The 14,231-nt window shown below is 30.4% G+C and overlaps 1 protein-coding gene across 1 annotated transcript; it reads left to right on the top strand.

Moving 5' to 3' along the window:
• LOC105172119 (cinnamoyl-CoA reductase 1) lies at positions 6,158-14,231 on the top strand. Its single transcript, XM_011093458.2, has 6 exons — positions 6,158-6,348; positions 9,995-10,167; positions 11,293-11,494; positions 11,804-11,959; positions 12,328-12,517; positions 13,934-14,231. Exons 1-6 carry the CDS (start codon positions 6,231-6,233, stop codon positions 14,073-14,075), a joined length of 981 nt encoding a protein of 326 aa, XP_011091760.1. The 5' UTR covers positions 6,158-6,230; the 3' UTR covers positions 14,076-14,231.

Here is a 14,231-nt window from a genome sequence, read left to right as displayed (position 1 = left end):
TTGAAATTTGTAAACTATTAGTACCCTAATGGGAAAAAAGGTAAAATCAGTATTTTAATATCGTCGCTCGAAATAAAGTTTGATGAAATGACCAAATTGTTCAAAGTAGAATTATAGATCTGAATCCTAGTTTGTTTCTTTTTTCTATCTTTTTGTATCTTCTTACTCATGTCGTTATATCTAGTCTTTTTTCTCGTGTTCTTGACAATGTTCATTTTAAAATAGTACAACACTGACAAAATCAGCTAAAGATACTTTACTTAGATTTGGAGCAAAAGTATTTCAAGCCAAAAAAAAATTATATATATATATATATGATCAAATTAAAACGAAAAGAAATAAATATAGAAAGGGTATTTTAAAATATCACATGTGTTAAAACCCTACCAAATTGAGTCAAACGTAAGAGGGGGCAGATATGTTTTCATTACACTAACACCCCCTTGGCCCTTTGTATGCAATTACAATATTCTCCGTAGTTAAATGTATGCAATTAGGGCTAGCTTGATTATACACCAAAATCTCCACCACTTATAAATATGCACACACTTGAATCAAGAGGTCTTATATTTTGGTTGTAATGGGGCTTTGGTTTGGGGGTAGGAAGAATAAGGAAAAATGAGGTGAAAATCCAAGGAACTAAATTAGAGCACCAAGTAATAGATGTAGGAATCCAAGCTTTTCAAAATTAATTTATCTCATGCTCTTTCATGTCCCACTTTCCTCGACTTGAACTATGCCTTTCTTTCGAAGAGAGAATTTTCTTTTTCTTCTCTTTTTTTTTTTCTTTTTTTTTTCTTTTTTTTTTTTGTTTTTTTTTTTTTTTTTTTTTTTTTTGTCATATAATTTAATTACTAAATCTATTTCGATATTCATGTTCCAACCTATTAATTATGATCGTCAACTTCTTTTAAAATGATCAAAGTCAATGATATCTATTAATTCATCGTTTAAACTAATCGAGAAATCCAACATGCCATAGGCGAAAGAAAAACATTCTGTACCAAAATTGATTTGGTTACTAATTAACGGGGTCAATAGCAATTTACTCTCCTGAAAATAAAGTAATTTACCTCCCTGTTTAAGGAGATAAATTACTTAATTTTACAAAAAATAGGAAGGTAAATTGCTGTATTTTAGAAAATATAGAAAGATAAATTAGTATTTTATTTTTTTAATAAGAATGTAATTTGCTTATTTACAGGAGATTGCTTGCAATTTTTTTCCGTAATTTAGGGGCCAAAATTTTGAAATTATCTCATGTTAGTATTGACTTTTATTATGCTTTTACTAGCATTTTTTCCCTTCGAAATGGTATCTCCATTAGTTAGACTGTCAACTAATCAAGAAGACTGATTTTGATAATTTTAAGAAAATTTGAGAATCAAATTTGATGAAATCAGAATATGGAATATCAAAATTAATTTTAAAAAAAAAAATTAAATTGTCCCTATGCAATTACACAATGTCTTATATATATATATATATATATATGTTTTGGTTGCAAACCGTACCAAGTGTCTAATGAGAAGGCAAAATCGTTGGGTGTCTCTTTTATCTCTATTGAGCAGAGTCTGAAGGATACTGTTGAGAGTCTCAAGGAGAGAAACTTGCTCAGTTTCATCCTCTGATGTACAAATTATTCATTACATAGAATATGTTGTCTGTAATAATATTGTTCCAGTGTTAGAAAAAAAAGTTGTTAGGTTTGATGATTTTAATTACTAGTTATTGTTGCACGTTGTTTCTGCGTGTATATAATAAATAATTATTTATACTTTAAAATATATTATAAATAAAAATAAAATATATAAATTTATACATTCCATTTATAAAAGTAAATAAATAAATAAAATAAAGCTAATTTAAAAATATTATCGGTACAAAAAAAAATTTTGGTGTGAGTGAAATTTTTATATTAGTACAGATATATAGTATATATCGTATAAATGAGAAGAAAAATTTAAATAGGGAAGTTGAAAATACAGAAGGACATTTTGGTAAATTTAAAAATTAGTGTCGCAGTGTAAGTAATCGCTTTTTGTGAGTGAAAATGAGGTTTTCTTTTATATAATATGGATACAAAAAGCATTTGGTGTAAGTGAAATCTTCATATTAAGATAAATAGTATAGGTTATATAAATGAGAAGAAAATTTTAAATAGGGGTTGTTGAAAATATAAAAGAACATTTTTTGATAAGTTAAAAAATTGATGTCGCGATATAAGTAATCAGAAAAATGAAATTTTCTTTTTTATATAGTATAGATTACATACATACAAGGTTTAATTTGTTAGTCACCAATTATTTGTCCTCACATGAAAAATACATGGTAAATTCCGATGAATTTACCAATTTCTGACAAACAAAGTCTTTAAATTGCGGAAATTCATAAATTCGTTGGACTAATTTTGTTTATGCTGAACTAAGAATGTAATAGAATCTTCTGTATACACAGGACCATAATTGTAATTAAACATTTTCTTGTTCTTTGTTTTTTTAAAAAAAAGATAAATGTGTTAAATTAATTAGTTGAAGTTGAATAGAGTTAGATATTTTGTGTGATACATATGCGTTCTATTAGCACCATAAAAAAAAAAAAATTATGAAAAATAAAAAATTATCATAAGACTGACCTGTAAAAAAAAGTGGTTGGGACTTTGATACTTATGTCAGTAAATAATTTGAAGAAATACAACAAGAAAAACTTGAGTGCACATGAGATTGTGATGAAATAAGATTCAATGTGGAGGGCTTGGATCCAAAAATTGGGGTTGAAATGTGAGTAAATACAGAAAACATCAAGAATTCGTGTTTAGGTCAACATGTGCACTTATAGTGTATAGGTCAACATGTTCCAGCCACAACGAGTTTTAGATTCAAGATAAGCTTAGTATTCCTTTATGAGTTTATGGTCCAAATTTTGCTGCTGATGATCGTCCTAATTTATCTGCTCCTGATTTATTGTGTTTCTACATGGCTCTATTAGAGCCTGGGCTGTGTTTTTCGTTTCTCCTGACGTTACCTCCTTGTTCAGCATGTCCTTTAACGACTTGACCTCCAAAGTTATTAGTATGCTAGCTAGTTTTTTCATGTTAGTAACTGTTTAGGGAGATGGGGTGAAAACAACTTAACTTCATTCTTTTTTTTTTTTCTTACAAATTTAGAAGGGAGACTCGATTCCTCAATGGAAGAGTGGAAGAGAATGTTCTTCTATATTTCATCCCTTACTCCTTAGAACTTTCCTTTCTCATGGACAGGAATCCTTCACCTACATTAATTTTTGTTTTGGTAGTTTTCATAAACGGCCAACCCAACAAAATTACTGTAGAATTTTCAACATCTTTTGCTTCTATTTTTATAATGTCTGAAAATATCAAATCATTCACTTTTACCGACATATCTTCGACAAGATCCATAAAAACCACATATGAACGATCAACTAACTAAACAATGGAATATTGTTTCCGCCTTTAAAGAGTATCCAAAGTCTCCTTGCCGTGCTTCTCATCTTTTGATTTTTTTTGTCCTAAAGGAAAATAAATAATACAAATATTAAATGAAGGTGGGATGAAGTCAAATTTTTCAATCATTCAAGTTCATGCCAAAGTATCGCTACAGGACATGTATCAGATTTTGACAAAAAATTGAGCAAAAATCCTATATTTATGCATTTTTGTAAATTAATGGTAAAAAATTGATAATGATAATACTTAATGGATCAAAATTAATTGAGAACAAAATTAAAGACCAATTTTTTTTTCCAATTATATAATTTTATCTAGAAAATTACATTCTTTCTATTCAAGCACTGAAAATGAAAATGGATTTACATGCTTCTTCGAGAACCTGAACCCGACTAAACGAATACTCGAACCTGATATGTACTCGATTTAATCGGTTTGGGATCGGGTCCGTTTTTATACTATTGGACATGTTGGGTACCAGATCCGTTGCCCGCCCCTACAGTTTTGTGCACTTTTATGATTACGGGTTTATATTATTATTTAGTTTTTTCCTTAAAAAAAAAAAAAGAAGGATACAAACTAAACTGTATATGCAAAAATTGGGGTCTACTTCTTAAATTGTTTTGGACTAATAAGGTATGTTTAGCTTTACTGTCACCCCCACTGCAAAACTCCATTTGAGTTAGAATTATTGTTCAAACGATTTTGTACTATTTAGGTCTACTTTACAAAAATACATTGGATTTGATTTGTTCAACTTCTAGCTTGATGATTTTGGATTTGGAGGTATGCGGAAGAAAGCTGATTGATCTCCATCGGCCTCTGTAATGATTCGTTGGATTTGATTGCATGGGCCACATGTTAACCTGCCGTCTGATCTATTTCAACTAATTATATTTAATAATTGTTATAAAAATATGTATTTTGTGGAAATTATCGAAATATTATCCAATTTAATTTTTGTTGTCATTTAATTCTTATTTAGAATTGTCATCGGAATCACTTATGTAATACATAAACCAACAGAGGAAATACACTCGATAAGCATACATAATTTTAAGTTATTGTTATGAGAAAAATTAATTAAAAAAATATTTAAATTTTAAATGTGTATATGAACAGAATTATTGATAAAAACAAGCAATTAAATAGGGGGTTGTTTTATGTAAATAGAAAAGCTATTCGAGGGTAATTTAGTCAAAATATATATTGACAATCAAAGTTTATTATTTTTGATATGTTGATGAACCACTTGAATCAGATTAGAAAGTGGTTGCGAAGATGTGTAGAAGAGATAATTTTGATATATGAGAATTACGAAACTCGTTCCGAATTGCAGTACAAAATTTTCAAATAATCCACTCCAATATTTTACAAATTCAATTTTGTAATATTTGTAATCGGGCGATTCTTGTAAAGGATTTTTGTGATTGTTACAATATTCGTTATAAATTTAGATGGCTTTAACGAAGCCATTTCAAAGTTTTTCGACTCTTTCCTTCAAATGGACAATGGACTGTTACAAATGCCATTCCAAAATTTGATAGAACATTACAAATAAATTGATCGTTCCAAAAAGTAAATATTTTTCTTAAAGTGGAAGAACAATCCCTAAATCTCCAAGTTCACCTCTTTCTCTCAAGCCCTAAATGGAAAAATAGTATTTTTAATCTTATAATTAGGCCCATGTCACTTTTGGTCTCTTTTTTTACGGGATTAACATTTAGTCCCATAACTTATAAAAATCAGTATTTTTGGTCTTCATGCGTTTTTTCATCTATAATTTAATGATGTGTATCATATACCTAGCACATCGCCGTTAAATATTTTTGATTGGAGGAAAAATTGGCCCTTTTTTCAACAGTAGCATATGAGTACTTCACTTAACCTACTTGATTCACTTATAGAAAACATGATTCGTTGTGTTGCTTCTACTTGGCTGCAACTTATAGAAATATGAGAAGTATAGGATTCAATTTTTGTAAGAGAAATTGCTACGTTTTTTGCCATAATTTTCTTCAAGATTTATTTTTTTCCTCATATGTAATTATATTTTTATTCAAAAATGGTCCCGAGTTGGAAAACAAATCAATTTTCTCTCTAATAAAAATACTTAATGATCACATGCTAGTCACGTACCCTACACCTTAAATTGTGCTAGTCCTACAACTTATACGAACATTCCAATAGTGCTAAGTTTTGTAAGTTATGAGACTAAAAGTACTAAGCCCACAATGAATGGGACCAAAAGTAAAACGAACCTAACTTATGGAACAAAAAATGTTATTTTCCCCCCTAAATTTATCGACCATAAATTTATAGTCATAGCAAATATTTTGCCAAGACTTTTAGCCGTGTTAAATGTTCTAGACACATTCGCAAAAATCACCACCACCAAATACAGTTGAAGGGTCGTGATCAATTACTATTCACTACTATTATTTATTTTTATGTACGATAGCTAACCACGATTAAATATTTAATACATAATTAAATATATTCAACATATCTAATTGCAGGACTAATCTGTACATTGCATAATACGACACTAAATATGTTAAAAACGTGTTAGTTTTTGAGGAATAAATGTGTTTTCTTTTTAAATAGAAAAATGAGTGGAAGTGTAATATTCCTACAGTTACGAACCTAAAAATGAAAATTTCCAAACTTTCTGCCTCCCTATATAAAACGTCACAGCCCCTCACTGGCTCACACACAATAGCAACTTGAGATTTCCAAGGAGATCGGTATTACAGTACATAAGATGAGTGGAGGAGGGGAAGTGGTGTGTGTGACAGGAGCGTCGGGGTACATAGCCTCATGGCTGGTCAAGCTTTTACTCCATCGCGGTTACACCGTCAAGGCCACCGCGCGCGACCTCAGTTTGTACCTTCACCTCTCTCTCTCTCTCTCTCTCTCTCTCTCTCGCACGGCTATATTCAAAAGTTTTGCTGCTTATTTACAAAACAATTTCTGAGAAAAAAAAATATACAAAAAATGTTCCTTGAAGCTATTGGTGTACTAGAAATGCCATTTCTAGGAGTTTTCATCATGTTTAATAATAAATATTTTATATATCTTAAATTTTGAAAGATTAGATCTTATTTATCATTGATCTAACAGTTTATACTAATTTATTTAAACAAACGATCAAGATTTAATAATCAATGGTTCGGATTTATACATGTTTCTATTTATGTTATTATTTATTATATGAATGTTATATTTATAAAATATACAAAAATATATATAATTTTTCGGGTTAATTACACTTAAACCTCCTCTGAAAATGTAAAATTATATATTTTCTCAAAAAAAAATTAAAATTACACTTACACACCTCAGAAAATCACTGTTCACACCTGACTCTCTTTCATTAAAATTTGAACAAAATATGCCGACGTAAGCAAAAAAATATTATATAATTTTTTATTTTGCCCCTTATTTAACTCTCGTAAGTATAATTTTTTACTTAATTATTTTTTTATTTATAAATATAAAATTATTATATGATAATATTAAATAAGGTAGGATTACAAATTCATGTAATTTTTTGTGCTAATATCAGCATTTTTTATCCAAACACCTAACCACCAGGTCTAAACAATTAATTTTCAAAGGGGAGCAAGTGTAACCTTAAAATTTTTTTTAGGGAGAGTATAATTTCGTATTTTCAGATAGATCTAAATATAGCTAATCCTAATTTTGATATATGGTGATAAATATATTATTGCAATATATACTATAATTTATCATGACGGGATTCTTTTTGTATATTTTCTTTTTTCACAGAGTATTTTTTGTACTTTTTAAAAAACACGTGAGGCAAATTTCTCAAAATATTTTATAGGGAAATAAAATAACTCTACGACAAGTTTTCTATTAACACTCAAGTTTGAAATCTTCAATTTTCACCTAATGCACGTGGGGTAAGTTTCAGGTCTTATTCAAGTTTCGAGTTGCACTGATGTGGCTATTTGTCTGTTTTCAAAAGAAAAAAAAAATCTTCAAATGACGTAGCTATGCTGTTCTTCGTTGTTTTGTTACAAAATTGTTCTTGAATTGTTGATCTAGCTGATAAGGTTACATAATGATATTGTAATTGATCACTTTTATATATTAAAAAGGATAAAAGAACCGGACAATGTCTTCAAAGTGATATATGTTCTCACAATTATTGCCGAAAAGTCACAAGAAATTAACTTTCAGACAGCGACTATACAAATTGGTGTACGAGATTCCCTATTTTAATGGGCCAATCGTACTTTTGATATCAGACTTGATATCATTTTTACAGTTGTCATACTATATTTTGTCAACTTGACAAAAATAATATCATTTAATTTAAATGCAAAACTAAACAAAATATATATAGTTATTAATTTTTGAATGGAAATAGCCACATGAATTGTATACATGGTTCGGCTCGATTGTGCGATCTTGATCAACGAACTCGATCGGGCCACGTCACCTTCCTAGATCTATGATTGGGCTTGAGGTTAAAACAAGAGTCAAGCTAGTCGGATTTGTCCCCCACAAAAACCTTTCTATCCCCAGGTTAGATGGTGGTGGAGATAGAAATAAGCGATGTGAAGCTAAATAGTCAAAGTAATAAATGTCGATTACCTTTGTGGAGTCAGATCTGCGGTATTTATAGGGTTAATATTGGACACTATAGATATAACCACGTGTCACGATCCTAGGCTCCTTGTCTCCAATCGTGCGGTGCACAGTCATTCCAACAATTAGGTTGATCCGCGAGGCGGGTCCCAGCGACCCGACCCGCGAGTCTCTACGCAAATTTTCAGCTTAAATGCCTCTTTTACCCTTAATGAAGGGCTTTTTTGTCTTTCAATAATTAATTCATCATCATAAAATTGATCCGGTTCGATTGTGCGACCTTGATCAACGAACTCGATTGGGCCACATCACCTCCCCAAATCTATGATGGGACATGAGGATAAAACAGGAGTCAAGCTAGTCGTGTTTGTCCCCAACGAATACCCTCCAACGCCCAAGTTAGATGATGGTTGAGATAGAAATACGCGATTTGAAGCTAAATAATCAAAGCAATAAATGTCAGTTACCTTTATGGAGTCAGATCTGCGGTATTTATAGGGTAAATATTCGACACTGTAGATATAATCACGTGTCACGATCCTAGGCTCCTTGTCTCCAATCGTGCGGTGCGCAGTCATTCCAACAATTGGGTTGATCCGCGGGTCCCAGCGACCCGACCCGCGAGTCTCTGTGCGGATCTTCAGCGAAAATGCCTCTTTTACCCTTAATGAACGGTCTTTTTGTCTTTCAATAATTAATTCATCATCAATATAGATATTAAGTTAATTGAAAATCTCATCCTAACAACACGTGAGGCGCACTCGGAGTTAGGTAAAATTGATTTTTTTTTTTTTTTTTTTTGTTTTTTGCTTTTGGCAATAGCAGCAGCAAAAGAAGCCCCTCTTTCATTTCTCTCTCAAAATGATTTTCCAATTTTCACCCTAAACCCTAACTTTGATTTTGTCAAAATCCACCGGTTATCTTGCCCGATTTTAGTTCAAAATAGTCTAACGACCGTCAGTTTTCCTCCAAAATTCATTTCCAGCATTTTTAACCGTACAAGATCAGTCCTTACATAATCGCACGTGTGATTTACATGCTTATTTCTATCCAAAAGTTAACAACGGTATCTAACTTGCACAACTTTCCAATTATATGGTATTGTTTTCGTCAAGTCGACAAAGCATGATATGTACCATGGTTACAAAGTAGTTTATGTATAGTATCAAAAATACAATTCTCTCATGTTTAAATAAAAAAAGATTTTCAATTATAATTTTTTGGGTGAAATCTTATTTATTTCAGATATTTGAGCTACAACTACAAGTAGTTGTAACTTGTATATGCAGGTAAATGACCTCGGAAACATCTCCTCATTGAAGACTTTCTACAATTTCTTTTAATTCTTAATTTTACAAGTGGAAAATTTATATTTTCCGTCCTATAACTTAGATTTAGTATATTTTTAAATTCAATTCTTTACGAATTTTTTGAAAACAGTGTCATAACTTTAAAAAAATCTTTCCATTTCATTTTGTCAATTTCAATTAGAAAATCGATGAAAAATCACGTGCAGATCACTTGGCCGCTCCCCTTCAATTTGAAAACACAATGGCCATGTAACTTGAACAATTTTGTGGGTGCACATAAAGGTGGTCATACCTTCGTGGGTTTGTACAATTTTCTAGATCATGTTAACATAATTTACACTTTATCGTTTAGGCCTACATTATATATATATATGTATATATATATATATCAATTGAGAATGATATATGTAATTTTCCAAACAATATGAGTATTCATAATTATCTCAAATTGAAGGAAAGGTACTTATTAGAAATTACAGGATGAAAACTGAAGAATCGTATGAGTAATTATGCCATAAAAAGTGAAAAAATCCTAAGTTACGGGACGAAAAGTGTTATTTCTCCTAACTTATGGCTTAAACTTATATGTTGCATACAGGTGATCCAGCTAAGGTTAAACACTTAAAGGCGCTTGAAGGAGCTAAGGAAAGACTCCAACTATTCCAAGCCAACTTAGTTGAAGAAGGATCTTTTGATGCTGCAGTTGACGGTTGTGACGGCGTCTTTCATACTGCATCTCCTGTCGTATTTGATAATATCAATGATCCCCAGGTAATTTGTGTCCAACTTTACAATCTTTTCTCATAATGTTTATGCATGTATAGTGATGGACTTGAGTAATAGTCATTTAGCTTAAGATAAACTACAACTATTTTTTTTTAAGTTTGACATAATTACCTGCATCGTTTCGTTATTTAAAAAATCACCAGCACCCCTGATTTTAATATTTTCACCCAACAAAGAACCCATTCTTTAGCTTCTATTAGATTTTCATCCAATCTTTGCGATGAACACTTCAAAATATCATTTTGAATTATAAATTTTAAATTTACATTTTTTTTTCAAAAGGCAAATAATAAGGCATAACATAGACAGACAAAGGCAACTTTACCCACCCTCAGATTTTTTTTATATTGTTCCGAAACTTTTAAAAAAAAATCAGTAAAACTCATCGTCGAAGTTTACATAATCATTTTCTATTTTAGAAGGATATTTGTAATTTTTTAAATAAAAAAAATATTTATAATTATAAAAAAAGTATAGGTATTATAGGGAGTGTTTGCAACTACTTCTCAAATACATTTCTCACCTTTTGGCTTTGAAAAGCTATTTTTTAGTGTTTGGAGAAATAAGTTTTGCAACTCTAAGGAGCCTCTATTCAAAAGGGCGTTTTCAAGCACTTTTGATTTTAATTCATATAAATAAATCCAACATGTATGATTTTGAGAGGAGAGGAACACGTTTTTCCTTCAACTCCTTCAACTCTCCACTACTCGTGACTTGGTCATGGATTGGGTAGAGCTAGGTTGAGTTTGTTATTAATTGATCTAATTAATTATTTTCAAGCGCATGCATCATTTTTTAAACCTAGTCCAAATGAATCATAATTAGTTTTGAGGTTCTTCCCACAATTATTTCATAATATGTCATAATTAAAAGTTCCCACTATTTGCACTCTACAATAACTCGATGTAAATCACAGTTTGTATCCACTGCAGTTGTTAATATATATATATATATTTTATTTTTTCGTGCAACTATGTTTCTAAATTATTAGATATTACAAATAGTATCACAATTAATGTACATTTGCTTTATTTGATGAATTCCATTTGAAAAAATTAAGACTTCTTAAAATCTTTTATTGCTGCATATTAATACCTATGTATGGTACAGGTGGAACTTATACAACCTGCGGTTAATGGAACACTCAATGTTCTTAGATCATGCCTCAAAGTCCCGTCCATCAAGCGAGTCGTGCTAACATCTTCAATCGCGGCAGTTTTTAGCAACAGAAATGCGAAAACTAGTGATGTTGTAATTGATGAAAGTTCTTATTCAGATCCAACATTCTGCAAGGAAATTGAGGTGTGTATTGGCAGATTGGATTTTCTATTTTGACATTTTATACTGTAATTCTAAAAATTTCGCACATTGAAGATTGAAATGGTTGAAATATGTTAAAATGGGTAAATAAGTACACCCATAAAGCTGGTCACGTGCACTTTTTCTTCTTTTAGCAAATTTTACACATTTTTTTCTCAATATGCAAAATTTTTAAAATTACAGGATGGAATTATCAAAATGGACTCATAGGGACTAAATTGCAAACTTCCCACACTTATATAACTAAAATATCGATTTTTACAATATATATAATCTGTTTTTTTTTTTTTTTTTTTTGCTCTTATGTCAAAGACATTGGCAGAGGAGGCTGCATGGAAATTTGCGGAACAATATGGTATTGACTTGGTAGTGATGAATCCTGGACTAGTTATTGGTCCTTGCCTACAACCAACTCTGAGCGTCAGTCTTAAGATTTTTCTGGACTTCATTACACAAGGTACTTAGAAAACAAAAACTAACCTCTCCTTACTATAGGAGTGTTTGTAATAGCTTTTGCTCTCTCTGTGGAAAAAAGTTGTAACTTTAGAATTAATAAAAGTTGAGAGTATTTGAAAATAAAAGTGAAAAAAGAAAAAAAAAAGGCGAAGTTTGAATGTTTGAAAAATATATATTTACATTTTTATCAATAAATTGCAAAAGTCGGTAAGATGTTAGTTATAACTTTTGGCTTAAAACAACCTAGTTTAAGCAGTTAAAAACAGAAGTTGCAAATAAACAACACTCTTTTCAATTTATTTTTAGTAATAAGTTGATGTAAGATTATTTTAAACAAATGTGAACGCTTTCACTTTACTAATTTTGCAGGGAAATGCTCTTGCTCGATTGAAGGAGGTTGCGTACTTGTTGACATTAGAGATGTCGCTTACGCACATGTTCTAGCATTCGAGAATGCTTCGGCTAAAGGCAGATACTGTTTAGTTGCAGAAACATTGACTTTTTCCGACACCTCTAATATTTTACGTGATCTTTACCCGACTCTCAATCTTGTCAAGAGGTAAGTATTCACATGTGCTATTGTTACGTATTCTACAAAGAGAACCATCCATGCTTTTTGCGTAAGTATACATATATTCGATAAAAGTATCGGTAATATTACACCGACACTGCCTCCCCCATTTGTTGGGTCGGAAAAGGTTGACGTCAACCAAAATTACCTTTCAAAATTCAAATGCCATTGTTGACCCAGGTGATGATTCTGTAATTACTAAAGGTCAAAAGTGGTGTCGAAGTACTTTTTGGAGAAGAGCAATATGACCCCATTTATTTTTTGTTCATTTTGCCAATTTTTAATTTAAACCTAAATTTCTCAACTTTGTACTGTTTAATCTCTGAAAATTTTTTAATTAAAATCTTCATATTAATTAATAAGTTTTAAATGAGCATAACTAATCTATTATACCAACTTTTTTTTAGAACTTCTATATAAAATTACACCTTTTAATAATTTAAAATATGAAAGTTTAAGTTTATATGTTAATAAAATTATTAGATCATAATTATTTTGAATTCAAAAATTATCCCAACTTGTAAAAAATATTATAATTGTTTAACAATAAAAGAATTTTCTATTCTTTAAATTATTATTTATTCATATCCTATAATTTGTAATTTGTAATTCCATACCAAAGAAATTGACTTATTTTTTTTTTAGTAGTATCAATGAATATATATTTCTATGTATCAAATAACACCAAAACACCCAAACAAGGAATGCTATAAATGTAACTAACCAAGATAACAACATTAAAACAAGATAGGTTGCAGTTTCTTCCATGCCCTTTATGGTGCAATAAATGTAATTGCCTTTCTATCTTATAGCTAATTATTCCATACCCTTTCTGATGCAATAATGTAATAGCCCTTATTGTTGTTATGTTATCTTGATTGGTTATATTTATAGCAGGTATTGTTCAGGTGTTTGAGTGTTATCCGGTGTATTAAAATATATATACATTGATGCCGCTGAAAAAATAGGTGAATTACCTCGATCTGGACATATTATAGGACATGTTTTTCAGTTCAAACATCATAATTTTGATGAAATATTCACAATTTAATCAAAATTACAAGACATTTCTTCTTCCAAAATCATAGAATTTGGTAGATGAGTTATTTTCGACGCTAAACACCCATAAGTTCCCTCAAAACCTAACAACCGTTTGAATTTTGGAAGGATCCGATCCCAAGTGACATTGAATCAGTTGGAGTTTTTAATGGAATGTTAACGGCGAGGACTTCATGTGATGCAATCTTAAAACTTGAAGTGTAAATGTGATGAATTTAAGGGACTAAATATGAACAACTGGTATTAGTTTGAGGACCAAAAGTGATATTTACCCTCTATTCTTTTCATGATGTTTTTAATTAACAACTCACCGTATTATTTTTTTTTTGTTAATTTGTATTGCAGATTAGGACAGAATCAACCAACACTCAAATGCTTCCAAGTATCCAAAGAGAAGGCAAAATCTTTAGGCATAAATTTCATACCTATGGATCAAAGTTTCAAAGACATTGTCGAACTTCTCAAAGAGAGAAATTTGCTTGTTTGATGATCATATGATCAGCTCAACAATATGCTGAAAAAATAGAGATTTGCATGTAATAAATGCCATTATGATTTTTTTTAATATCCTTAAATTGCACAATTTTATTACCTTGTGAGTGAACAAGGTGGGTTGCTTGGATGCTTAATTCTATTTAAGTTA

The sequence above is a fragment of the Sesamum indicum genome, linkage group LG10 (genome assembly GCF_000512975.1).
Source record: "Sesamum indicum cultivar Zhongzhi No. 13 linkage group LG10, S_indicum_v1.0, whole genome shotgun sequence".
NCBI lineage: Eukaryota > Viridiplantae > Streptophyta > Magnoliopsida > Lamiales > Pedaliaceae > Sesamum > Sesamum indicum.
This window is presented reverse-complemented; position numbering and strand designations above follow the sequence as displayed.